General features: G+C 39.6%; 1 protein-coding gene across 2 annotated transcripts in view; it reads left to right on the top strand.

The window, feature by feature from the left end:
• Positions 1–27,895, top strand: part of Lamp2 (lysosomal associated membrane protein 2) — a 45,463-nt gene that overhangs the window by 10,574 nt on the left and 6,994 nt on the right. Inside the window, exons 2-9 of one of the 2 annotated variants that reach the window (XM_059250285.1) lie at positions 4,385–4,500; positions 6,102–6,315; positions 11,916–12,077; positions 13,926–14,125; positions 14,929–15,051; positions 21,122–21,185; positions 22,293–22,457; positions 24,845–25,602. In XM_059250285.1, the coding sequence (XP_059106268.1) occupies positions 4,385–4,500; positions 6,102–6,315; positions 11,916–12,077; positions 13,926–14,125; positions 14,929–15,051; positions 21,122–21,185; positions 22,293–22,457; positions 24,845–24,984 (1,184 nt within the window). In that variant the 3' untranslated portion in view covers positions 24,985–25,602. Of the gene's footprint in view, positions 1–4,384; positions 4,501–6,101; positions 6,316–11,915; positions 12,078–13,925; positions 14,126–14,928; positions 15,052–21,121; positions 21,186–22,292; positions 22,458–24,844; positions 25,603–27,895 lie in introns of those variants that run through there. The other variant, XM_059250284.1, reaches the window with a different exon arrangement.

The following is a 27,895-nucleotide window of genomic DNA, read 5'->3' as shown; positions in this document are numbered from 1 at the left end:
TGCTCCCCAGTTCAATCTCCGGTACCCAAACCACAAGAAAATAAATAATGTACAAAAATTTAAAAAGGTGCATAGTAGATTAAAGTTACTTGGAAAGAGGAACACCTCTGGCTGTATATACCAAAACCGGATTCAATACTGGATTGCACTGTTGTGAGCAAGTGCAAAACTTCAGCTTCTACCACTGGCTAGTGTCACCTTTTTGCTTGGGCACTTGAACCTGCTGAGCCATTTCCTTAACCGTAGGATGCTTTGCCTATAGCCGGTGCCATTCTCAATTCTTTTACTTCAAGTCTGGGGTGGAGTTCTTTGTTAGGCACAGTTTAGCTGTAAGGGAGATTGGGAAAGCAAGTGTTCAACATTTTCAGTTTGAGTAGCAGCCAGTGATAGGGACCAGCAGTTAGAGTCAAGTTGAAGGGTACAGTTATTTCATCTTTATAGCCCCAATGAATGGCAGTCCTTGAGGAATATTTAAGCCATCAAGAAGAAAGTGGATCTCAAGTGCTAGCTAGACACAACATAGAAGCCTTTGGGCCCATTGGAAACAAGTTCAACCAGATGAAAGGGTGTATTCTGGGAAAATGGTCTAGTGATATTGAAGCCATAGGTGGGACAAGATTAAAGATTACTTTGAAAGTCAAATAGGAATTTAAATTTAGTTTGGGAACCAGTAAAAGTGTTTAAACAGGAGTGTTGGAGAAGGCAGTGGTATCTAGCAGTGCTTTTCAGGGACAGCCCAGAGGGGTCTGTAGTGGGGAAGGATGGAGTGGTAGGTAGACTGGGAATAGAATACAGGTTGAGGAAAGAGCCCATCTGGAGGAGGAAGTGAAAGAATTAATCTGGATTTTGAAATTGTTGAGTTTGAGCTGATAAGCCTGGGAGTAAAAGCAAGAGCTATGCTGGTGGCCTTGAGAGGGGTGGGCAGGTGTGTCTGCGTCCTCAGGGCATTCCTCTTTTTCCTGTCTTCAGAAGGTAGATTAGCTCTCTTGAGTTTGATTGTAAGTGATAAATGTGAACTACAACCTGAACTCTCTCTTTTTTTTTAAGATTTATTTATTTATTTATTACATATACAGAAGAGGGCGCCAGATCTCATTACAGATGGTTGTGAGCCACCATGTGGGTGCTAGGAATTGAACTCAGGACCTCTGGAAGAGCAGTTGGTGCTCTTAACCTCTGAGCCATCTCTCCAGCCCTGAACTCTCTTCTTAAAACCTTTACTTTCTCACCTTGGGCAAATTGATCCTATTACTATGTTACACAACTTTCTTCCTGTTACTTTAATATCTTTTGAGAAGAAAATAATTACCATAGGAGACACTTTTTATTTCTTAAATTTTTTTTTCAAGACAGGGTTTCTCTGTGTAGTCCTGGCTGCCCTAGAACTTGCTCTGTAGACCAGGTTGGCCTCCAACTCGTAGAGATCTGCTTGCCTCCAGATACCGTGTTTTGAGACGATTTTGTAGCTTAGGTTAGCTTTGAGCATGTAATTCACCAGCCTCAGCCTCTTTTTAAATTTTTAAAATTTAATTTAATTTTATGGGCATAGGTGGTTTGCCTGCGTATATGACTGTGCACCACTTATGTTCCTGGCGCCAGCCTATGCCGGAAGAGGATATCAGGAGCTGGAGTTACAGGTCGTTGTGAGCCACCATGTAGTGCTGGGACTCAAACTCAGGTCCTCTGCAGCATCTAATGCTCTTAACCACTGAGCTATCTCTCCAGCCCAGCCTTTTTTTAGTATTTTAGATTTATTTTTTATGTACGTTATGAATTATTGTGCGGAGGCGGGGACCCCTGAGGGTATCCCACGTGTGCAGGGAAACATGCTGGGCAAATGCAGTGGCAGGCCATGCAGATGCGGCGGCCAGTAATTCACACCCTAGTCACCGCATCCATGTGGAGAGTTTATTATAATAGAGAGATGAAGAGAAAGATAGGAAAGAGAGACAGAAAGAGAGAGGTCAAGGGTGCGCACCTCATGGGAGGAAAAGTGGAAGAGAGAGAGGAAATGGAGGAGATTTTTCTTAGAATGAGACTTACGTCAGGATGCACGGTGGCACCAAGGGGTGGGATTTCAAGGGGCGGATCAGAATATTAACAATGTATATTAGTGTTTTGCATGTATGTAATTACGTGCCCATAGAAGCCAGAAGAGGACATGGGATCCCTGGAACTGGAGTTACAGACAGTTGTGAGCTGCCATGTAGGTACTGGGAACTTTGAACCCCTGTTCTCTGCGAGAATAACAGGTGCTCTTAACCACTTAGCCATCACTGCAGCCTCATGCCTCAGCTTCCTGAATGCTGGGTTTGTAAGTGTGCACCACCATGCCTGGTTCTCAATTATTTTCATAATAGTTTTGAGTGGTTTGAGTAGAAGAAGAGCACCCTTATTTTTAAATTGATTTTAACTAATACATAAAACATAAACTTGTACACAATAAAATGAGATATGATTTTTATGCATATGAGTATTGTGTAATTTAAAAAAAAATCAAGCTAAACATTGATCCCTGGTGCTGCTCATTTCTTTATGGGGAAAGTTTTGAAAGTCCTTTCTTTTTAAAACATGCAGTACATTGCTGCTGTCTCTAGTCACCCCACTGTGTAGTGCATTGAAGTACATCAGGGTTTCTCAGTCCTAACTGTCCTATCTGTAACTTAGTTTCCATTGATTGGCATTTCTCCACCCCTTCTATCTACTCCACCCGGCTTCTTGTAACCACAATTCTAGACTCAACTTCTAAGGACTACAACAAAAGAGAGCTGTATACTGATACCTGTAATGAATATAGATGCAAAGCTCTTAATAAAATCATAGTAAATTGATTGCAACAACATATTTAAAAGATCATTCATTTATCATGACCAAGTAGGCTTTATACCAGGGATACAAGCTGGGGACTTTATGCCAAGCTGGGGTGGGGGGGAAGTGAGCGCAAGAGCGAGAGCACGGGTGCACAGGCAAAGCAAACCTCCAGATTAGGGAAATTGTAAGTTGGAGTTCTCAGCAGCACTCTCCAGGGTAGACTTGGATCTGCTTTACAGCTCCATTCCATGTCTATGGAGAAAAGAATCATGGCAAAAACCTATGTTCCTCATACAAGGTCTTTCTGAATCCTTGCCAGTACTTAGTGTCAGCAATCACAAGCTTTAGCATAGTGTTTGGGCTTGCTAAGACAGCCAGGTCTCTGGAGCATGAAAGGTAGGCTTTTGTGTACAGCTTGAAAGCTGTTGCTGAGGCATGCCAGCTTGGTATTCCTCTCAGGAGTTTTCTCTTTAGTCTAATAACATGTCCCTGCCTGTAGATGACACTGGATTGCTCAGATAGTATTAAAGGGTGTGCAACTATTTTAACAGGAGACAACTTTCCCATTGGGTAATGTATGAGACAGGCAAGATGATTCTCAGATGGTTGCCTGTTATTTATGTTGCAGGTGTATTTGCTGGCATATTTCCCCCTTCTCCATTAGAATATTGAAGCTTTAGGCACTTGAGTTTAATAGGTAATGTTTCAGTAACATTTAAGTATAGAAGATGAGAGTTAAGGTAGATGAAAAGTCCCAAAGCATTTCTGTTTGAAGTTTCTCCATTTACAGAAGGAGCAGGTTGAGAATTTAGGAAGTAATTGTGGGTCCATGTGAAAGGTTCATCAGCCTTTTTACTCAGTTCAGTTTCAAAGTGAAATACAGTTATGGACTCTGCATTTGTAAAAATTGACTTTTCTTACAGATTTAGGCTCTAACAGCCCTTTGAAATGTTGCTTCTCTGGTCTTGTGATACATGTGTTTGGAAAAGCTAACCCTGATCACATCAGAATAAAAAATTATTTGGGAAGACTTCCATGTGTCCTAGTCATATAGTTGACAATGGAGTTTCGAGTAAGAGCATAAGACATCTGATCTATCAATATTGCAGAGAAAGTTTCACTGAATAGGTTTGAGAGAAGCAAGAGTTTAATACACCTTCCAAACTTCCTCCTACCTTAGTTACCTCCAAAGAAGCATTGGATATAGCTCAGTAGAGCACTTGCCAATGTGTGAAGCCCTGGTTTGATCCCCAGCACTGCAAGAAACAAACAAGATTAGCGATAAGGCAACTGCAATGGTCTAAACCTGAACTAACAAGGCACAAGTGAATGTGGGAATCAAAGTCACTGGTTTCTGCCATCCTAAGCATCAAGCAAGGATCTAGTAACCATTTATTTCCAGAAGAGAAAAGGCTACCCTTTTTACCAGTGCTCTGTTAAAAACTGCAAAGAGAAGTAACCACCACGGCACCATATACTTGAACAGACGGATTTCATTTTAGAGTTGAACTTCAGCAGTGGCTAGAATTTATTTTTATCTTATATTGTACAATTTATTTATTTTTTAATCTAGGAGCTGTTCAGTCCTATGCATTGCAACTTAATTTGACAGATTCGAAAGGTACTTGCCTTTTTGCAAAATGGGAGATGAATTTCACAATATCATATGAAACTACAAACAAAACTGTTGTAAGTAAACATATTTGTCTTTTGAGATTTACTTACTTTTTATGTATATGTGCACCATGATTGTATTGGAGGTCAATAGAGGGCATCGGATCCTGTGGAACCAGAATTACAGATGAGAATGAGCTGCCATGTGGGTGCTGGGAATCCTCTGGAAGAGTAGCCACTGCTGTTAACCATTGAGCAATCTTTCTAGTCCCTTACAGTAAACAGGTTTTTTTGGTTTGGTTTTGGTTTTGATGATAGTGGTGCTGGGGTTTGAACCCAGAGTCTCTTAGGTGCCAGGTAAGCACTCTATCACTTTACTATTTCCCAGTCCCATGTTTGTCTTGAGTATGGGTTTATTTACATTTAGACTTGTTTTGTTTTGTGTTGTTTTGTTTTGTTTGAGACAGGGTTTCTCTGTGTAACAGCCCTGGCTGGACTGGAACTCTGGACCAGGCTGGTCTTGAACTCACAGAGATCTGCCTGCCTCTGCCTCTTGAGTGCTGAGATTAAAGGCATGCACCACCATTCCTGGCTTTACATTTAGACTTTCTTTATCCTTTAGCTATATATGTACAAATAAGATTTCATGATAACCGACCTAATTCGCAAATCCTATGATTTTTTTTTTAACTAGTATACTTTAAAAAGTATTCTGTTTAAGATTGGAGTGGATACTTAACATTCATTTTTTTGGGGGGAGGGGGAGTTTTCCTTGGAGATGGTTATATGCAAATGAGGAAAGACTTCATGGTATTTCAGTTTTAACCACTTCTGAAATAATATACTAACATTAAATCTTCAATTTCTTCTTTTCATCTTTAAAAAATTTTGATATTTAAAAAAATTTATGTGTATGTATGGGTGTGTGGGCTTAATTTTTTTTTCTCTGTGTGTTTGTGCACCACTTGTGCCTGGCGCCCAAGGAGGGTAGAAAAGGGCATTGCTTCCCCTGGAACTGGAGTTACAGACAGTTGTGAGCCCACAATGTGGGTTCTGGGAATCTAGCCTGGGCCCTCTGCATGAGCAGCCAGTGCTTTTAACCACTGAGCCATCTGTCGAGCTCCCAACCTTTAAAAAACTAGTTTGCTATTTCTGTCTACCTTTTTGTTTTTCTCTTCTTGGTCTTTTTGCCTTATTTTCATTTTGTTAAGGCCCTATCTATAGTATTACTTAAAAAAACGGGGCGGTGATGGTGCATGTCTTTAATCCCAGTATTGGGAGGCAGAGCCAGGCAGATCTCTGTGAGTTCGAGGCCAGCCTGGTCTACAGAGTGAGTTCCAGGACAGGCTCCAAAGCTACACAGAGAAACCCTGCCTCAAAAACCAAAAAAAAAAAAAAAAAAACCTGTCTATAAGCTGGGAAACTGCTCAGTGTTTGAGCACTTGCCCATTGTGCATGAGAGCCTGAATTCCATCTCTAGATCTGCAGAAATGAGCAAAAAGCTAGATAAGAAGAGTCCAGGTAACTTTTCCTATTTTCTTTAGACATACATGAACTTGTCCAGACACCTGGTGTGTAAGAATCTGAGACTGCTTTTCATAGCACACTAGGCAAAGGGGTGGGACTCATCGCTGTCTGTTTTTTCTCACCCACTCCTAAACTTTTTTATCTTTTAGAAAACTGTAACCATTTCAGAACCTCCCAATGTGACATATAATGGAAGCAGCTGTGGGGATGACCGGAACAGCACCAAAATAGTGGTACAATTTGGATCCGCAATCTCTTGGAAAGTGAATTTTACTAAGGAAGCATCTTATTATTTTATTGACAGCATCTTGCTTTCCTACAACACTAGTGATAGCACAACATTTCCTGGTGCTGCAGATAAAGGTAATCTTAAGAATTGGATTTGTGTTACATTCTCTTGCTTTTGTTAGTAACAAAAAGTGTAAACAAAATAATCATCTATCTTCTTAATAAGAATGAAAAATCAATCTTCTTACTCATCTCAGTCCTGACTCCATGAATAGAACAGTGTGGGGCACAAAGTGATATTGACTGTCATTGCTGGATGTTTTACTCTATACCATTGATTACCCTGATTGTCACATGCAGTGTTTTATTGAGCGTACCATTTATTGCAACCCTGGAAGTAAGTAAAGGGAATGAGGCTTGGTGACTTTCCCAAAGGCTCCAAATTTAGTGAGTGGAAAGCTAGTGTTTGAAGCAAAGTTTACTGAGCTATAGAGTTCATATACTTATTCATTAGCGGACACTCAACAAATGTTGGATGAATGAAAAAATTCTTTACTAATTGAAAGTATGTAAGTTCGGTAATTTGAGATTAGAAGAAATCTCTTACCTTCAGATCTTTTTAGTATTAGGATGAACTTTGACTTGAAAAGTAAATAGTGATTAAAGTTAAAATAACTAAGCTCAACATTTGCTGTTTTGAGACAACTTCAGGTCAAGAACAACTTAGATAATTAGGCCAGTCTTGTCATTCTTAAAACAAATATGCATTAAAATATTTTGAAAGTATGTATAGTGGAGATTTTAAATTTTTTGTCTCTGAAGTGAGCTAGGCTGACCTGAAATGCACACTCCTCTTATCTCAGTACTCCTGAGTATTGAGATTATGGGTGTTTTCACACCACTATGTTCAGTTTATGGTGCTGATTTCATTAGGCACAAAATTCTCTCCTTTCAACCCCCTCCAATGACATTAGATTAGTATGGTGTCTGGAGTATTTAGCTCTTCTCACACAGTCATACACAGTCATAGTATGCCACTATGACTGCAGAAACACTGACAGATCAGCATCAGGTACCTAGATTTGGGGATTAATAATACAGTTCTGGACTTGTGGATGGAAAACTCACATTTTAAAGACTCAGAAGTGAGCCAGGTGGTACCAGCACATGCCTTTAATCCCATCACTTGGGAGGCAGAGGCAGGTAGGTGACTCTCCGAGTTCAAAACCAGCCTGCTCTACAGAGTGAGTTCCAGGACAGCCAGGGTTATACAGAGAAACCCTGTCTCTAACCCTGTTCCCTCCCTCCAAAAAAGACTCAGAAGTGAATGAGCTTCACATTAAACTTGAGAGCTAGCACAACTGAGACTTGAAAATCAAACCCAAGTTTTTAAAAATTATGTTTTTACATCCCAACCACAGTTTTTCTTCCCTCCTCTCCTCCCACTCTCCCCCTCCAATCCTCCTTCTCTGTTTCTCTTCAGAAAAGGGGGGCCTCTCATGGATATCAGCCAGCTGTGGAATATCAAGTTGCAGTGAGACTAGGCACCTCCTCTCTGATTAAGACTGGACGAGGTAATTCAGTAGGAGGAAAGGGTCCCCAAAGCAGGCAACAGTATTAGAGACAGCTCCTGCTCCCACTGTTAGGAGTCCCACGAGAAGACCAAGCTGCACAACTGTCACATATCTGTAGAGGGCCTATGTTAGTCCTGTGCAGGCTCCCTGGTTGTTGGTTCAGTCTCTGTGAGCTCCACAAGATTCTGTGGGTTTTCTTGTACAAATCAAAGTTTTAATTCTTCTAATCCCTTAATTTGAGAGAATAACTGAGGCAAGAGCTTAATGGCTATTTTAGATATTTATCTCTGTGGCTGGGGCATGGTTGTATTATCTTTAATAACTAGGATAAGATTTGTCCTTTACTTTCAAGGGGTTTAGAAATCATTGAGGGAGACAAAGCTTTATTGTGTTCCCAAGTGATATGGAGAACATTGAGCTCAGTCTGAATTTTTTTGTTCTTGTTTGTAGTTTCTGTTTGAGTGGGTAGAGAGTTCATTAATCTTTTCTGAGCATTTGAGGAAAGTTTTAGACTCTCTTTCTCAACAAAAAAGCACACAGCAAATTTAGAACGTAGTATGCATTCTGCAGTTGCATCTATGTATCCCTGGGCTGAGTGTCTGCTTTCTGAGTGTTCTCACCAGTGGTCCTGATGAGGAGCAGAGAAAAGAGATTGGAAACAGAGAGAGGTCAGTTTATGATGGAGGAGTAAAAGAGCTTGGTGGAGAAATGGGTCCTGAGTTGCAGCTGCTAATGGTGGAATGTGAGTAAGTGGAAGAATTTGAGCAGGATGTTTCCACCAGGGGGAAGCAGAGGATGCACAGCAGCTATTGCAGAATTGCATGATGAAAATCCAGCCTGTCTGTATGTGTAACAGGAGGCAAAGACAGTTAGCTCAGTGCAGTGGGCCTCATTAGAGGGGCCTGGGAAGCCAAGAAAGGGCCTTTAGCATGATCGGGTAGGCACTAGGGAAACTGTGGTAGGTTTTTCTAAGTCAGAAAACGATAGAAGCAAAGCAGAAGGGATAGTTTATAGAGAATTATACTGCTGGATTAATTTGGAAGTGAGGAGACTAAGCAGAGAAGCCAGCTTCAGAGGCTGTTATTATAATCAGGAGATGATGTAATGCATGCCCCAACCACGTGGGCAGCTATTAAAGGAAGATGGCTTTAGTCTGACACATTAGATAAAATCACTGACATGCTAACCCCCTTCTTTATCTTTATTTTAAACTAGTGGTTGATGAATTTTTCTATGACTGTCTTCTGTATAATAAATAAAGTATTTATCAAAACTATTTGGAATTTAAATACTTTCCTAACGTGCACTTTAGAGAATTGCCTTTGAAATAATTTAGTATTTTGAAATACTAATTTTTAGGCATTTACTAATTGAAGTAACTTGAAGCTGCTATTTAAAAATGTTTTCATGATTAAAATTCAAGAGAATAATATAGCAGACCTACAGAGACCCATTCCCCAGAACTATTTTTTTTTTGTTTTAGACAGAATCTCACTATATATATAGTCCTGGCTGTCCTGGAACTCCCTGTATAGACCAGGTTGGTCTCCACTTCACAGAGATCTATCTGCCTCTGCCTCCTGGATACTGGGATTAAAGAAATATGTCTTGCCTAATAAATGTAATTTTAAAATGAGTGCTTCATTATTTTAAAGAACTAAAACTTTACAGATACATTTAAGGTACTCCTTGCTTCCATTTTCCTTCCAGCCTGCTAGAAGCAACCAGCCTTATAACTTTAGGGTGTAGTATTCCTGTATGTATTATCTATGTTCATAAATAATAGTTGTAATTTTTATATAGTTTCATAGTATAACTCTGATATGTGTAGAACTTCTTTTTTTTCCCATCATTTTTTGTTTGTTTGTTTATTTGTTTTTGAAATAGGGTCTCACCAAGTAGTTCTGGTTGGCCTGGAATTCAACTATGTAGAATAGGCTTGCCTCAAACATGCAGAGAGATCCATCTGCCTCTGGTTCCTGAGTTCTGGAAGTAAAGGTGTGCACCACCACGCCAGGTTTCCCCTTCATTGTTTTTTGAGGTTTGTCTTTATGTAGCTAGTTCACATCTGTTCCTTTTTGATAACAAGGAGACAATTTTAGCAAAACAAATTCAAATTTAAAAAACACGCACCTCATCTGTCCATTAGGGGGTACCAAGATAGCATTAAGTGGCTACCTTATTCCATGATGGAGAGGCACAGACCTCCATTAATGATCATTAATACCTTCTTTTCTGCTTCTCTAAGAGACTAAGCCATTTAGACCAGTATTTTGCAGTTTCACTATAGGCATTCCAATAAAAACTCTGTTTACAGTGGTATAACTTTTTTTAACCTAAAGATTTCTTGAAATGGAATCATCTTTATTTTTCTTTCTTATTTATTCATTCATTCATTCATTCATTTTTGGATTTTTGAGGCAGGGTTTCTCTGTATAACAGCACTGGCTGTCCTGGAACTCACTCTGTAGACTAAGTTGGCCTCGAACTCACAGAGTTCCACCTGCCTCTGCCTCCATAGTGCTGGGATTAAAGGTGTGCACCACTACCGCCTGGCCGGAATCATCTTTAAATTCCATCTAGGAAGAAGTTCATAAATAAATTACCATTGATGTAACATACTTGTGTATGGTAGCACAAAAGTAGAGATTTATTACAAAAATCTATGTTTAATCCAACTCTATCCTTTCTTTGAAAAATAGTTATCATCATCACTGTTGTGTGTGTGTGTGTGTGTGTGTGTGTGTGTGTGTGTGTCGTAGTGTGTGTATGTGAAAGTCAGAGAACAACTTTGTGGAGTCAGTTCTTTGCTTTCATTTTTATGTAGATCCTGAGAATTAAACTCAGGTCACCAGGCCTGTGCACCAAGTCGCTTTACTCTCTGAGCCATCTTAGGAGGCCAAGAAAGAAGGATCTGTCATTTGTAATGTAGCCAGCTGAAGCCAAGCATGAACTTGAAGTCCCAGTCTTCCAGCTTCTAGCTCTGGAGTGGCAGGATTTCAGTACATGGGGTGCTGGGTATTGAACCTGGGGCCTCTGGTGTACCTGTAGGCCAGCACTCTACCCACTGAGCTGCGTTCTCAGCACTCTTCCTTTTTTACAGTCACTAAGTCCTATCTATTTTACCTAGAGAGGCATTTTTAATTTGACCTGTGTTTTTTCCTCTCAGAGTTGGCAAGCCCCTTCCTTCCACTCTCACTTTTCACCTAAGCGGCCCATTCATTGGCCTTCTGTTTCCCCTGTTAATTAAAAGGTAGGGGTTTGCTCTGCCTATTGCTGCATATTTGTTACAGTCCTTAAATTAAATTAGATCTTATTTCCTCTTTTAAGTCCCACTCCTAACCAAGAAACTACTTGAAATTGATACCTGCTGGTACAACAAAAATCATTTTTCTCCAGTGGAATAGTTAGCCAGCAAAAAAATGGGCTCTTTTGTGTGTGTGTGTGTGTGTGTGTGTGTGTGTGTGTGTGTGTGTGTGTGTGTTTCTTTGTGGACTTTTTGTTTGGACACTTCTGGTTTTTTGTTTCAATTTTCCTTGCTGTACTCTTGCTTGTTTTGAGAGAGGGAGTAGGGAGAGGAACCTGAAGTTGGGTGAGTAGGGAGGTGGGGAGGATCAGGGAGGAGTTAGGAGAGGGAAAATATGATCAAAATATATTATATGAAAAAAATCTTAAGTTAAAAAAAGGAAAAAACTGATGTGGGGCTGTCAAGATCACATAGTGTAAAACTCTCTTTTTAAAGAATGTTTCTTTATGATTTTGACTTTCTTTTGTGTATGAGTCTTTGGCCTGCATGTATGTCTGTGTACCACGTGTGTGTGAGTGAGTGTATGTGTGTGTGTGTGTGTGTGTCTGCTGCCCACAGAGGTGAGAAGAGGGTGTCAGATCTCATGTGGGTGCCAGGAACTGAACTCTGAGCCTCTGGAAGAGCTGTCGGTGCTCTTAACCACTGAGGCATCCCTCCAGTCTTACTACTTTCTTTCTTAACCCTTATTGCTCCCTACAGTTTCAGTCTCAGTGAACTTGTCATTCCTTCCAACATGTTCCACATTTTATCACTTGACATAGAAGAAAAGAAAACATGCATTTATACGTTAATATAAATATATTAACAGTTTCTCATGTCTTCGTGGCAATACCATTGTTAATCTTGTTTTATAGGAAGTGTTCCTGTTAACAACAGTCTTCAGGAAATCAAATTTCCATTGAATAACATCTACAGGTGCAATAGTTTATTAATTTTGGACACGGACTCTGTGGTTCAGCGCTATTGGCATATTCACCTACAAGCTTTTGTTGAAAATGGCACAGTGAGTAAAAAAGGTGAGTCCTTAAAGTATAGATTTATATTATATGGCTCTTACTTTATTTTATTTTATTTTATTTTATTTTATTTTATTTTATTTTATTTTGGTTTTTTGAGACAGAGTTTCTCTGTAAAGTTTTGGTGCCTGTCCCTCGAACTCACAGAGATCCACCTGGCTCTGCCTCCCAAGTGCTGGGATTCGCCTGGCGTGATAGTCATTCTTACTGGTAATTTCAGTTGCAAGTTTATAATATACAAGGAATGGTATGTGGGGTGTGTGTGTGTGTGTGTGTGTGTGTGAGAGAGAGAGAGAGAGAGAGAGAGAGAGAGAGAGAGAGAGAATACGAGTGTGCATACTGGAGGCCAGGGGTCAACCTTGGGTATAATTTCTCAGGTCCACTCTACATGGGTTTTTGACATAGGGTATCTCACTGGCCTGGAAAGTACTGAGTAGGCTAGGCTGCTATCCAATGAGTTGTGGTGATCTACCTGTGGCCACCTGTTCCCTCAGCACTGGTATTGCAAGCATATGCCTCCATGTTTAGATTTTCTCCAGGAGTTCTGGGGTTTTATCTCAGGTCTCAGAATTGCAGAACAAACAAACACTTTACCAGCTGAGGTATGTCCTCAGCCTCAGGCTGACCTCCAACTCCCAGAGATCTACTCTTTCCAGAGATCTACTCTTTCTTTTTTTTTTTTTTTTTTTTCGAGACAGGGTTTCTCTGTAGCTTTGGAGCCTGTCCTGGACTAGCTCTGTAGACCAGGCTGGCCTCGAACTCACAGAGATCCACCTGTCTCTGCCTCCCGAGTGCTGGGATTACAGGTGTGCACCACCACCGCCCAGCAGATCTACTCTTTCTTAGACTGCTTGCATTAAAGACATACACCACCATGCTTGGCTCTGGAATAGTTGTTTTTGGTGTTTTTAAATTTTTTGTGTGAGTGTTTTGCCTGAATATACGTCTATGCACCATATGCATACCTGGTGTTGGATCCCCAGGAACTGGAGTTATGCACAGTTGTGAAACACCATGTGGGTGCTAGAACTCGAACTCAGGTCCTCTGGAAGAACAGATAGTGCTCTTAACTGCTGATCCATTTATCTATCCTTTGGAATAGTCTTTTAAAAATATTTTCTATGATGTTTTCAGCTTATAAAACCTGACCATTGAACAAATCCTCAAATAGCTTGGCTGTGTGCTCTTAGCAGTTCTGTGCCCAAAGTTTAGAAATTAGATTTCTATGTTCTAACCTTGACTTTTTAGAAGTTGATTTGAAAATAATTTTATGTGCTTTTTAATGGAAATGTAATAATTTCATATTCATTATTAGAAAACTACTAACACTTCCTAAAAAGGGATTTAAATGCCTGTAACCTTCTGTAGGGGTAGTGGAAATAAAAGATTCCTTTGTATTTAGATCCTTTAATGATTTTGAAACTTTTTTAGTAAGCATTATCCTTCATCACAGTGGTTGTATGTTGGAAGGAAAAAGACTCTTTAGCTGGGGTGGGGTGTTTTCAGACATGCTATGGATTTCCCATTAGAGGCAGGTGAAGCTCTTTGAAATAAAGGCCTTTGTGGGCCTGAAAAAGCAGAGTATGTGGCCGTACTGCAGTAGCTACAACCTTTTGATGTGTTCTGAGTTTGTGTACTCTGCTCAAAACTCACAAGAGATTATCTGTATATGAAACAGCTTAAGAATCCCTGCTTCATCCACTTGAAAACTATACCACCAAGGTCTTCATTTGCTCGAATTAACTCTTGTTGATTGTGGGAACCTAACTCTAGGAAGTAGTTTGCTCTCTCCTGGCCTAATAAAGCAAGAAGACAAGACACCATAGCTTATTTTCTCCTTTGTTGTAGAAAATGTGTGTGAGAAAGACATACCTGTCACCACTGTAGCACCCATTATTCACACTACTGTGCCATCTCCTACTACGACACCCACTCCAACTCCAACACCTACTCCAACTCCAAAGGTTGGAAACTATAACGTTACTAATGGCAATACTACCTGTCTGCTGGCTACCATGGGATTGCAGCTCAACATCACTGAGGAGAAGGTAAAGTCGTCTGTTTATCAGTAAACTTTTTAAAAAATTTTTCATCTCAAGTAATGTATAGCCTACCATGCACTTGAGAACTTACTAGAAGGATTCAAGTTTAAATGCAGATTTAGTGTTGACTCTTAGTTTGGAATGACTATAACCATGAAGAGTTAATGTCACCCTCAAGGCATCTTGGCCAGCAGCAAACCTGCCAGTTTAAAAGACTTCTTTATGGTTTAGATTCTATCAGCCTTCAGTAGCTCAGCATACATAGTTAAGTTGGGAATGGCGATAGAGTTAAGTGGTAGAGCACTTGGATAACGCATAAGACCCTGGGTACCATCCCAACACCACCAAAAATTAAAAATCAAACCAAAGCTCTTTCACCCTTTTCTTTGAACCACACTGTAGGTTAGTGTGCAGGAACAAGGCCATTTGATGAGTCAGAGCCCAGAGATATGCACAAGTACTCGTTTGGTTGCAGTACCTCATTGGGGCACCAGGGGGAGTGCCAATGAACAAATCCCATTTTCAGGATCCTGTGATTGAAACAAGCCAGACAGATGGCTCTTGTGCTCTGTAAAAATGTGTTTTTATTTGGCTCATTACTGAGGAAGCTTCCTTCTTGTTATTGTTGAAGTCGACTGAGTCATAGCTTGAGGGCTTGTGCCAAGTTCTTGTGAAAGTAAGACACCACGAATTCAAGTATTGAAACAAAGGTGTTTTTGTTCTACATTGATGTTCGTTCTATCAGAGTATAAGGCTTTGCTATGGACTTTTAGTTAATCTATACCTTCCTTCTGTTTATTCCCCTGAAGGTGCCTTTCATTTTTAACATCAACCCTGCTACAACTGACTTCACCGGCAAATGTCTTCCTCAAACTGCTCAACTTAGGCTGAACAACAGCCAAATTAAGTATCTTGACTTTATCTTTGCTGTGGTGAGTACCAGCTGTTTTCTAAAGTTAAGTTCTTTCTCTGAGAAGTACTCTTGAAAGTCTAAACAGTGGTAAGTATGTGTGGGGGGTATTTGGCTTTGCTTTCATATAACACTAATTAGAAAGTAAAGCTTGCTTATCCCTGTTCATCTCTGTTAGTTCAACTGTCTGTTGGCTGAACTCTTGTCGTAGAAAGTTGCCATTCTGCCATTCTGTATACTCTAATGTAGGAGCAAGAATGAACTCACATAAAAAACCCTAACTGTATAATTACTCCATATTTAATTAGTTTTTATGATAATGTTTTTCAGTATTATTAAACAATTCTCATGCTTACACATAACATTTTAAATCTTTCATAGTTTAAGATTCTTTTTTTGTTTGTTTGTTTTTGAGACAGGGTTTCTCTGTGTAGCCTTGGCTATTCTGGAATTCTTAGACCAGGCTGGCCTTGAACTCAGAGAAATCCACCTGCCTTTGCCTCTGGAGTGCTGGGATTAAAGGCATGTGCCACCATTGCCCAGCTTAAGATTCTTTTTTAAAAAGATATATATTAGTATGTGCATTAGTGTTTTGCCTGCATGAATGTCTGTGTGAGGGCACCAGATCCCCTGGAAGTAAAGCCATAAACTGCTACAAGCAGCCATGTGGGTGCTGGGAATTGAACTGGGTCCTGGAAGAACAGCCAGTGCTCCAATTGCTGAGCCATCTCTCCGGTCCTCATTAAGATTCTTTATAATAGTGTCTGTACTAGTAATAGCTAGCATTAATGAGCATAGTCAGCTGTTTGTTTCTCTAGGTCCTGCATACACAGATTAAACCAACCTTGATTCAGTATTAAGTAAAAAGGCCTGGAGTTCAAGTTTGGTGGCAGACACTTTTGCTTAGAATGTTCAAGACCTTGCGTTTGGTCCCAGAACCACAACAAAATTGCATTTATAGTGAAAATGCACAGACTTTTGTTTTTGTTATTAAAATGTAAACAATACACTATTCCTTTTACATAGCATTTATATTTAAGGGTTATAAATAATTTGGGGATGATTGAAAGTGTACAGGAGACATGTAAGTCATAAGCAAATAGCACCATTTTGAAAAGAGGACTTGAGCATCCTAGATTTTGGTATCTGTAGTGGATCCTGGTGCTAATCCTCTGAGAATTTGAGGGACAGTTTTCTTGTTATATGTAGGCTCTATGTAAGTACATACATTGACTCATTAAATCACAGTCCTTTATAGTGCCAGCATTCAGGTTTTTGTTGCTCATGCTTATGTGAAGAGCTGAACTGTGAGCAGTTAGGCATACCTGTTCTACTTCTTGCTAGCATCCATTAATAACTGGGGATCTTTTTTTTTTTTTTTTTGGTTTTTTGAGACAGGGTTTCTCTGTGTAGCTTTGTGCCTTTCCTGGGACTCACTTGGTAGCCCAGGCTGGCCTCGAACTCACAGAGATCTGCCTGGCTCTGCCTCCCGAGTGCTGGGATTAAAGGCGTGCGCCACCACCGCCCGGCAATAACTGGGGATCTTAATTTCTACCATCTCAGAAGCAATTATTAGTCTTAATTTTGTGTGATTGGTGGATGTATGTGTGCAATAGTAGCAAATGGGAATGAAGAATAGGAGATAGTTATAGGTGAGGGAACAGTTTGAGCAGAACTGTTATATAATTGTTTAAAAACCACTTTTGCTTTCAATTCATATTACTATATGTAGGGATGGGATATAGTTTCAGTATCTGTTGTACAGGCAAGATGGTATACATCTACATATAGTGAAGCAGGAGGATCAAGAGTCTAAGGCTAGCCTGGGCTATGTAGTACGGCACCATCTCAAAAAAATAACACACAACAAAAAATGTCAGTATGTCATTTCACATTTGAAGTTATTATCTTGAGTATAATCTTTTTTCTAATAGACTATTTATTGAGTAAATCATGACTATATCAAACAGTTTTATTTTAGAAATGTTGACAAAAATCTTTTCCCCAATATTCAAGTAAATCCTTTGTTATGTATATACGTGACCACCTAATTATTACTAAAAATGTCCAAATACGTGGAGTTTCAGTGGTCAAGTGTTTGCCTAGCAAATGTGAAGCTCTGGGGTTCCATCTCTAGCACTGCAAAAACTACAAAATAAACAAAAAAGAACCAGCCTCTTCAATACAGCAAGAAAAGGCCTTTCTAGATAGTCATTCATATTTTATTCATATTCTTTCTTTTCCCTTATTCTCCTCATTCTCTTTCTGTCTTGATTGGGATTGAATTTAGGGCCTCACAAATGCTAGGCAAGTATACCTATCTACATGCTAGTGCCAGGCCAGATGTTAGCACAAAGTGCTGTGGGAGCAAAGAGGAGGGGAAGAGGTTAGTCCTGGCTGGAGAGGAGGTGAAGGTTTAATGGAAGGGATGATGTTTGAGGGCACTCAGGAATAGGTCAGGTTTGTACATACAGGGATGAGGAGAAGTGGAAGAGTAGAGAGAGGTTGTCCCTGGGTAAAGGAACACGGTCAAGATCTTTTGGGAGGATGATGCGTGTGGCGTGTTTAATGCCAGGCAGAGGCATTGCCTCAACAGAGGAAGGATGTGTAAGAGGACATCAAACCCTCCATTATGCTTGCTACTGAAATTTCTGTCTTCTTCATTTCATTCCCCTCTCTCTGCCTCAGGTCTGCTTCCAGCTGTGCTACTGCTTGCCTGGATTGTTCAAAAAATCTCACATCTTCCTTATCTCCTTTAGATTCATCTCCCTAAAGCACAACTCTTCCCCATAAATCTTCACTGATTCTATTTTGCCAACAAGGTAACATCTAAACTCTGCAGAAGGGCGGTTCAAGCCTTTCCCTCCATTCAGTGCATTCTGCTCTTGTAGCCTTTATTTCACTTCCTGGACCGCATGCTTCCTTCACTCTGACTTTCAGGCATAGCTTCTGAAGTCTGAGCACAGTAGTAACCAGTCCATATATTTGTAGCTGGACTTTGGGTTTTAATTTCCAGCTCACTGATTACTAATTGGCAGCAGTGAGGGAGGTCACTTAGCAACTCTGTGCTTGAATGACTCATCTTAAACTGGGCACAATAATAGCATCAGTGGTACAGAGGTATTGGAGCCAGGGCTAGTGGCATCGGTATTATACTCCCAGCTACTTGGGAAGCTGAGATAAGAGGATTGCAAATTCAAGGCCAGCCTGCGCTACATGAGTTCAGTGCTAGTCTGGGCAACTTAGTAAGACCCTGTTTCAAATAGCAAATAAAATGGCTGCGAACATGTAGCTCAGTGTTAGGATGCTTGCCCAACGTGGGTAGAATGCTAGGTTCAATTTCCACTGTCTCACATACAAAAAGAACAATGATTGGCACTTAATTCTCAAGTGTGTACATTACCTTTGCTTATGCTATTGCCTTCTCAAACATATCCTTTGTCCACTTGTTTTGTAACCAAATCCTGCCCACCCCAAATCCCCGACCCCTCCTTAGCTAGCATGACTGTTGCATCTTCCCTCATTGGAAATAATTTCTTTTTTTTTTTTTTTTTTTTTTTTACTTTTTTTTTTTTCGAGACAGGGTTTCTCTGTGAAGCTTTGAGCCTTTCCTGGAACTCACTCTGTAGACCAGGCTGGCCTCGAACTCACAGAGATCCGTTTGCCTCTGCCTCCCGAGTGCTGGGATTAAAGGCGTGTGCCACCACCACCTGGCGGAAATAATTTCTTTCCTGTCAGTTTTCTTAACTTGCTACTTTCTTTTTTAACAGGTTTAGCTTATTTGTGTATCTTTTCTTTCCAGTCTAAGGGCCAGTGGGGTTGGTGTGGGAACAGAACTCTAGGGCTCATATATGCTAAGCAAGCCCTCCACCACTGAGCTATGTATTTAATTTCTTATATATCTGTCTTGGCAGATTACAAACACTAGGAGGGCAAGGTACAAGTCCAGTTCAACTTGTTAGTTCCATGAAACACTTAGATATATTACTTTGTGTATACTAAGCACTTATTAGAATGGCTGGTTTATCAGTTGAATGCTTCAGAAAGATAATGGATAGGGAGGGGAGGCTAGGTTGAGGGACACTGGATAAGACACAGTAAGTATTCCACAATGGGATAATTAATTCAGAGTACCCTATTTTATATTTTATGAAGATCTAGAAAAGGGGACATCAAAGCTTCAAACATTAATAGTTCGAAGGTGAAGGGAATGCCAAGTACCCTTATTTGATTAGTGTACACTGTATGCATGTATCAGAATACCACGCTGAGCCCCATTAATACATATAATTAAGTGCTAGGTGTGGTGGTGCACGCCTTTAGTCCTAGCACTTGGGAGGCAGAGGCAGGCAGTTTCTGTGAGTTCTAGGCTAGCCTGGTCTATATAGTGAGATCCAGTACATTCCTGTATATGTAGACAAACCTTTTCTTAATACATATAATTAATATATTTAGTGGCATGTGGTAGTACAAGCCTTTGATCCAGCACTTGGGAGGCAGAGGTGGGGGGGGGTCAGCTTGGTTTACATAGTAAGTTCCAGCCTATCCAAGGCTACATAGCAAGACAAAATAAAAGTAGAATGTATGTTAATAAAAAAATGAAACTACCCAGCACTTGGGATGCAGAGGTAGGCAGATCTGTGAGTTTGAGGCTAGTCTGGCCTCCATAGTGAGTTCCAGGACAGCCAGAGGTTGTATAATAGACCTTGTCTTACAAAAACAAATAAGTAATAAAAATAAAAATGGGCAAGATGGGCCAAGTGTGATGATAGCTTGAGTTCCATCCCCAGAACAAACATGGTGGAGGGAGAGAGCCAAGTCCCATGAGTTGTCCTCTGACCTCCACTCATGCCATGGTATGAGTTCATGCATGTACACACACTAAATAAGTGTAGTAAAAATTTTAGTAGATGAACATTAGCCTGATGATGTCCTCAATTGAATAACACTTGCATGTTACTTGCAATAAGCCCTGGGTTCCAGCCGCAAACTATGAAGGTTAGAAAACAAAAATAAAATGCAAAGGTAATAGTATTGAAAAATCAATATGGTGAGCAAATAAAATAGATAATAGTAATGAAAATAAGAGAACTGGCCGGGCGGTGGTGGCGCACGCCTTTAATCCCAGCACTCGGGAGGCAGAGCCAGGCGGATCTCTGTGAGTTCGAGGCCAGCCTGGGCTACAGAGTGAGATCCAGGAAAAGGCGCAAAGCTACACAAAGAAACCCTGTCTCGAAAAAAAACCAAAAAAAAAAAAAAAAGAAAAAAAAGAAAATAAGAGAACAGAACTGGAGGATCTGAAAACAGGGCACCCATTTAAAAGGTCACATTGTGAGCCTGGCATGGTGGCACACGCCTTTAATTCCAGCATTCAGGAGGCAGAGGCAGGTGGATCTCTGAGTTCAAGACCAGCCTGATCTACAGAGTGAGTTCCAGGACAGCCAGGACTACACAGAGAAACCCTGTCTCGAAAAACCAAAAAAGGTCACATTGTGATAGTGTGGACTCAGCAAGTGACAAGAAGAATAAAACAGAGGAGATGAATCATCCTATATCCAAGAATTCCTGAATACCGTACTGTGGTCTAAGAGTTTAGAAATGAAATGCATTGGAAAATGGTTTTGTTACAATTAGAGACAAGACTTAGTTGTAGTTTATACTGCTGGCTGATGTATATGGTTTCCTCATCTGTATAATAGTACTAGATTGCTATCCTGCAGGTATATAAGACACAGGTATATAAGACACAGTAAGTATTCCACAATGGGATAATTAATTCAGAGTACCCTATTTTATATTTTATGAAGATCTAGAAAAGGGGACATCAAAGCTTCAAACATTAATAGTTCGAAGGTGAAGGGAATGCCAAGTACCCTTATTTGATTAGTGTACACTGTATGCATGTATCAGAATACCACGCTGAGCCCCATTAATACATATAATTAAGTGCTAGGTGTGGTGGTGCACGCCTTTAGTCCTAGCACTTGGGAGGCAGAGGCAGGCAGTTTCTGTGAGTTCTAGGCTTAAAAAAAAAACTGTTTTTTTTAAGACAGCTGTGATATGTTATTGACTGGAAGCTCTTTTTCAAACAGAAAAGTGAAAACCGATTCTATCTGAAGGAAGTGAATGTCAGCATGTATTTGGCTAATGGCTCAGGTAAGCACAGCATTGGCCTAGGGGAGAAGAGTGTAGGTTTTATGGAAGGAGTGGAAATGATAATTAGCTTATGACCAGATCATGTCTTTTTGTTTGTTTTTGTTTTTCGAGACAGGGTTTCTCTGTGTAGCTTTGGAGCCTGTCCTGGAATTCACTTTGTAGCCGAGGCTGGCCTCGAACTCACAGAGATCCTCTCGAGTGCTGGGATTAAAGGCGTGCGCCACCACTGCCCGGCCAGATCATGTCTTATGAAGTAGAAGATGCTATGTAAAAAGTATTTCTTGATCACAACTTAAAATCTAACGTAGGGCTATAGTGTACTATCCCTTGTAGAATCATCTCCTTTGCAGAATCATCTTTTCAAAGTATGCAGATGTTAAGGAAATGACTAAATTTTAGACTACAGAAGCATTTATGGAAAAATTAGGGAGTGGATGTGGTGCATTCCTGGAATTCCAGCATTAGGAAACAGAGACTGGAGGATCATGAGTTTGAGGACAGCCTGGGATGCATAGTGAGCCCTAGGTCAGTTTGAGCTATATAGTGAATCCTGTCTCAGAAATCAAACAAAATAAAACAAACAAGTTAAGTGAACTTAGTGATGGCAAGAGTTGTTTCTTTGGGGTCAGAGCCATATTTTGAAAATCCTCAAGAAAGTGCTAGGGAGCTAGATAGCTCAGTTGTTCAAGTGCTCGCACGCACAAAGACCAGAGTGAAAGAAAGTGGGTGTGGTGGTCTGCACTTACAATTTCAGTGCTGGGGAGGCAGAGACAGGTGGATCCCTGTCTTCACTCAAGGATGTCATCTGGCCATCACTGCATGCATGTACACATCCAGGTGCATTTACACACACACACACACACACACACACACACACACACACACACACACACAGTCATCATCATCATCATCATCATCATCATCATCATCATCATCATCTTCTGGCCATCACTGCATGCATGTACACATCCAGGTGCATTTACATACATACACACACACACACACACACACACACACACACACACACGAGACACAACCCTAATGACTGTCTCATTTTTCTTGTGTTGATAGACTAAGAAGTTAACTAACCTGCCTTTTTTCCTGCAGCTTTCAGCGTTTCAAATAACAACCTTAGCTTCTGGGATGCCCCTCTGGGAAGTTCTTATATGTGCAACAAAGAGCAGATTGTTTCAGTGTCTAGAACGTTTCAGATAAATACCTTTAACCTAAAGGTGCAACCTTTTAATGTGACCGAAGGAAAGTATTCTACAGGTAAGAATCAAGCAAACTATTTACTGTGTTCTATCACCCTACAGGTGGACTTTCCTCTGAGTCATGGGGATTCTGTACATGAACATAAGAAATATGAATTCTTCTCTTGATTCTGATAAAAGTTTTCACAGCCTCAAACGAATCGTGTAACTTCATTTGGCTTATCATTTTGTTCAAAGTAGATGTAATTTTTGAAATTCTGAAAATCATTTGAAGTATTTAAAGATCCCTTTTAAGAAACAGATGCTCCCCTAGGGTTGAATTTGGGTGGGGTTGGCACTTGGAGCAGCAGCTTTAAGTACCTTACATCTGCCTTCATGGGACCTCTTCTTGGAAAACATACCCAAATGAAAACAGTTTGGTTTGGTTAAGACACAAGATAAAGGGTGGTCGCAAAGGCTCACATCCCATGAATTCTAGTCTTGCTAGCCAAAAAATGACTTAGAGAGTCTTAGTTCAAATAAAGCTTTTTGAAGACCTACTTTGGACTAATGATGGCTTTTTTCAGGTTTTTAATGAAATCCTCATGTAGGGTTCATTATATTGTATTTGTGTGAATATGAAAGATGTATTTGGCATTGCAGATTAAAATATGTATGACAGAAAAAAAGTACAGCAAATTCCTTAAGTGACTTATGCTTTTAAACCAATTACTTAAAATTGGGGGTTTGTGGAGCAGAGCTTTGCTGAGCAGAGCTATTCTAGTCATCCCTATCCTTTCAAACAATTAATCTAGAGGTTAATAAGTAAATGGAGAAGCTATGGTACCAAATACCTAGTCGGCCTTACATGGGTCCAAAAGAGACCAGGCCCTTTACCCTCCCATTCTTGTGGGAAGAAAGGTTAATCACAACTTAAAAAATTTCAAGAGTCCATTTCCTTTGCCAGGAGTGGTAACATAGGCTTATAATCATAGTACTCAGGCAGTTAAGGCAGAGGTATCTGGAGTTTAAGGTCATCCTTGGCTACATAGTCAGTTCCAGGCTAGCCTGGGGTATATGAGATCCTGCTTCACAAAAACCAAAATAATCCAATTTCTTCCTCTTTTTTTTTGCTTATTACTTTCATCATTTTGATCCTGTAATAGATTTATTTTTTAAATCTTCCTTTAGTTCCCCTACATCATTTTGTGTTTAGAATTTAAAGTCATCTGCAGTATTATTTTCAGTTCAGGTCTATTTATCTAGTTGGCAGTGGCCCAAGATGAGCTATGCTCTTTGCCTACTTTGAAAGCTTGGGTGCCAGAGAGATATAGACCATTTAATACTGATATTGAATGCATGATCTATTTGTGGAACTAGGTTCTTGGTTGTGGGTAACTATAAATATAACACCCAGGTAATACTTAAGTGTATTCAGGGAGGAAATAGAATTGCAGTCAGGTTGAAGAGTGTTGATTGGATTTTATTAGATCAGACTACTTTCTATAAATAGAAAAAATAGTCCCTCTGGCCTGCTATTCTGAGCCAGATTGATAAAACATGTAGTAAACACACTCAAATTAGTAAGAGGTCCTAGTTCCTTAACTCTTCCACCCACTCAGATCACATATTTTAAGGTAGGGACATACAAGCTTTTTGAGAGAGCCAGGCAGATCTCTGTGAGTTCGAGGCCAGCCTGGACTACCAAGTGAGTCCCAGGAAAGGCGCAAAGCTACACAGAGAAACCCTGTCTCGAAAAAACAAAACAAAACAAAACAAAAAAACAAGCTTTTTGAGAAAAAGTCTAAACTGAGCTTTAAGGTCATATGGTGTGTGTCACAACTCTTCAACTCTGCCATTGTAGTTTGGAAACCGCCCTAGGCAATTCATACAGATGAGTGTGGCTGCATTCCAGTAAAACTTGAATTTGAATTTCATGCAACTTTCATGTTTCACAAAAGACTGTCCTCTTTTCCAGTCATTTAAAATTATTCATGTTATTTTTAACTCTTCAGCCAGGTTTAGCCCATGGGCTGTAGTTTGCTGACGCCCATTGTTAAAGAACTCCAGAGCCAGCAGTTGTTCAGTTCATTGATTACCCTGGTGTTCTTTATCTCCCCAGAGATGTCCACTCTTCCACTCAGAGGTGAAACTGGTTCTGTAGACATGGGCTGATAAAGTAATTCTCCCATCTTAGAACTATAACACAGTGTGTGTATCACATGATTTTCATTATTCACACATAGGAATATTTTTGTATGTACTCACAAATGAAAAGACGAATACACTTTAGGATTTTACCTTTAACCAGTTATCACTTTCTATACTTTATCTTAAAAATATACCTGCCTTTGTTAGTTGAAATTTATTTTATAAGAGCCTTTCTGACTTGAGTCAACATCTTTTACTTTTAGACATTTTTTTTATTATACTCATTATCTGTTACACACTTTTTCTCACCTACAGCCCAGGAGTGTTCGCTGGATGATGACACCATTCTAATACCAATTATAGTTGGTGCTGGTCTTTCAGGCTTGATTATCGTTATAGTGATTGCTTACCTAATTGGCAGAAGAAAGAGTTATGCTGGATATCAGACTCTGTAACACTAATCCACATGTGATCTCTGTTACAAAATAATATAGCAAGTACAAATTCCTGTATGTAATACTATTGAAGGTACATTTAGTTACAGTCCTGCTCTTAGATTGGGTGATATGGTAGATTTCAAACTTAAACAAAAGACTCCCAAATACTGTCAACTACAAATGAGTCATGTGATTTTGGTTTCCCTGACCAAGGAGTTTAAAACTTCTATAGCAAAAGGCATGTACAAAATTACCTGGACTGCAAGTTCTGTTTCACTGGCTGGAATTTGTGTTGCAGTGCTTGACTTACAAATTTTGATGAGAAGTTGTACAGTGTAGGAAAAAGCAGGTTTTCTCTGCCTGCATGAGGTTGATTTTGGACAACATGATCTCAGGAATTTGTACTTGCTCCTTTTGCATTGTTTGTGACTTTTATTTGCAGGTTGACTTAGCTACTTTGGCATTGCTCCATATTGACCTATGAAGAGAGAGATATCAGTAGATTTGAGCAGAGCCCAGCTGTATCACGCTCCTGCCAGTAAATTCTTTTCTTACCCTTTTTGAATACATTTGTATTTAATGTGGCTGAAATGACAAAACACAAAAGCTTTTTAAATTTTAGAATAGATGTTAATCTTTTTATTTAATCTTTTTTTTTTTTTTTTTTACAAAAAACTGGATATTTCAATCTTTTAAATTGCAAGACACAAGGCAATTCCAACTGGGCATTTCAATCTGTTTTTAGGTGCTTTAGAGATAATTGCTAGGCAATGCCAAATGAGGGCATTAGTGCTTTGTACCCAGAAATTGGCCTCTACATGCAGCACTAAGATGAATGCAGATTTCTCTTGAACCTTCCAGTCTTCCTTGGTGGTGGTAATGTGCTTTGTTTCTTCTTGTTTTCTTCAAGAAGATATGTTAGTATGTCTCAGAACCTAGATAACGAAGTGCACTTACACTCATAAAATAGCTTGTACCTAATCCAAAAGTCATGGTCTTGCCTTAGTCCATTAACACATTCTTCATTTCCAGTTTGCATTGACTGCTCCAGCATTGACTACTTTGGCTTCATGTTTAAATGGTTCTGTGATAACCAAAACTTACATTGTTACTGTTCATTGTGGTACTTCTGTATTTAATTTTGTACTCAGATGGCACCAGTTGTTCATTTTTGTGCATCACCTAATGCTTATATGAGAGCAAATTCTTTCAGCCTGATAGTTAACACATCGTGTATTCCTTGCAGCTTCTAGGAGATCTTTCATACATATATGCATACATACATGCATGTACACATACACACATACATATTGGTATGACCCAGCAAACATTTCTTAAAATATTGATCTGCAGCCATATATAGCAGGTTCTTGTTATTTGTGGAGGACAGATTATATGCCTTTCATTCACGAGAAAATGAAGAACTGTCTGAGTTCCAAAATGCTAATGTTGAATACATGGTACATATGCATACATATATAAGCAATTGCATGTTAGCATGTGTATGTCTGTAACTGTCTTTTGAGTTATATAGGAGTGACAGAAATTGTGTCACTTTAACTTGCTTTCCACTTAGGCTGAAAACCTTACTGGTTCAGAATCATATTCCTGACTAACCATCTCCTAGAACAACAGGGAACTGCACAGCCAGCTTAAAACACTTGTTAGAAATGAAACAAATCTGATTTTTAAAATATTTTTCCATTTAAACTGTGTTTTAGCATAAGCTTGTTAATCTTAAAAGAAAGCATTATGCTTTTAAGAGCACAGGTATCAGACATTTGTCATGAATCAACAAAACAGCTTTTTAAAAAGACTAATTGGAACAAGTGGGTAGCACTGGCTTAATGCTGTTAATGTTTCTAAAAGTTTTTACATTTAGATTGTATATTGGATTCATATTAAAATACCTCCAAAGCACTGTTTTATAGAAAGATCTGATTTCAATAAATATTTTTGGATTTTACATGGGCCAGTTTATGTACTGCTATATATACTGTTATTTCCTGTAGACATACTGTCTTTGTATCTTTTCTATTTTTGTTTGGTTTGGTTTTAATGGTTTTGCGCCTTGATGGTAATACTCTATTTGATTTGGGATGTTTTTCCATGCTTTAGCATTTGTATAAGAAACTGGTCCATGTAAGTACTTTCCATGTTTTTTCTTCAAATGTTTAAAGTGCTAGTTGATGTACCATATCTCTTCTCAGCTGTTTGCCTGTCTGTTTGCCCAGCATTGCTTCTAAATCAAATCAATAAAGATTCTTTTATTTCTTAAGGAAATTTGCTCACATTTTTTCCCATTGGTTAAAGTGAAGGCTTGTATATTACTTGATGGCAGTTTTAAACAGAAAAAAAAATGACCTTAGAAGAAGTGCTTAAGAGTAGAACTAGATAGTTTTCAATAAATTTTGTTTGTGTGCTGCTCTGTCTGGAAAGAAAAATCCCATATGTAAGGCTTGACTGACACAAGGATGGCTGCAGAATAAGAATTACCTAGGCTGCAGGTCTGGATGGTTTGATTTGGCAAGTCTGTGATAAGGAGTGTGTGTGTGTGTGTGTGTGTGTGTGTGTGTGTGTCCCCGTGTCCGTCCCACATGTGTTAATGTAAGCACCTTTGTTGAGTCAGATTCTCAGGAAAATAGTAATCTAGGATATTAGTTTCATAGTAAAAGCTTCAGAAGCATCTTTTTTGTTAGTGTTTTTTTTTTTTTTTTTTTTTTTTTGGTTTTTCGAGACAGGGTTTCTCTGTGTAGTTTTGGTGCCTGTCCTGGATCTCGCTATGTAGACCAGGCTGGCCTTGAACTCACAGAGATATGCCGGGCTCTGCCTACCCAGTGCTGGGATTAAAGGCATGCGCCACCAATGCCTGGCTTCAGAACATCTTTTTGGTACACTTTTCTCAATTCCTAAGTTGAGGCTAGCATTT

The sequence above is a fragment of the Peromyscus eremicus genome, chromosome X (assembly GCF_949786415.1).
Source record: "Peromyscus eremicus chromosome X, PerEre_H2_v1, whole genome shotgun sequence".
NCBI classification, from domain to species: domain Eukaryota; kingdom Metazoa; phylum Chordata; class Mammalia; order Rodentia; family Cricetidae; genus Peromyscus; species Peromyscus eremicus.
The sequence above is the reverse complement of the archived record's forward strand: the minus strand, read 5'-3'. Positions and strand labels throughout refer to the sequence as shown.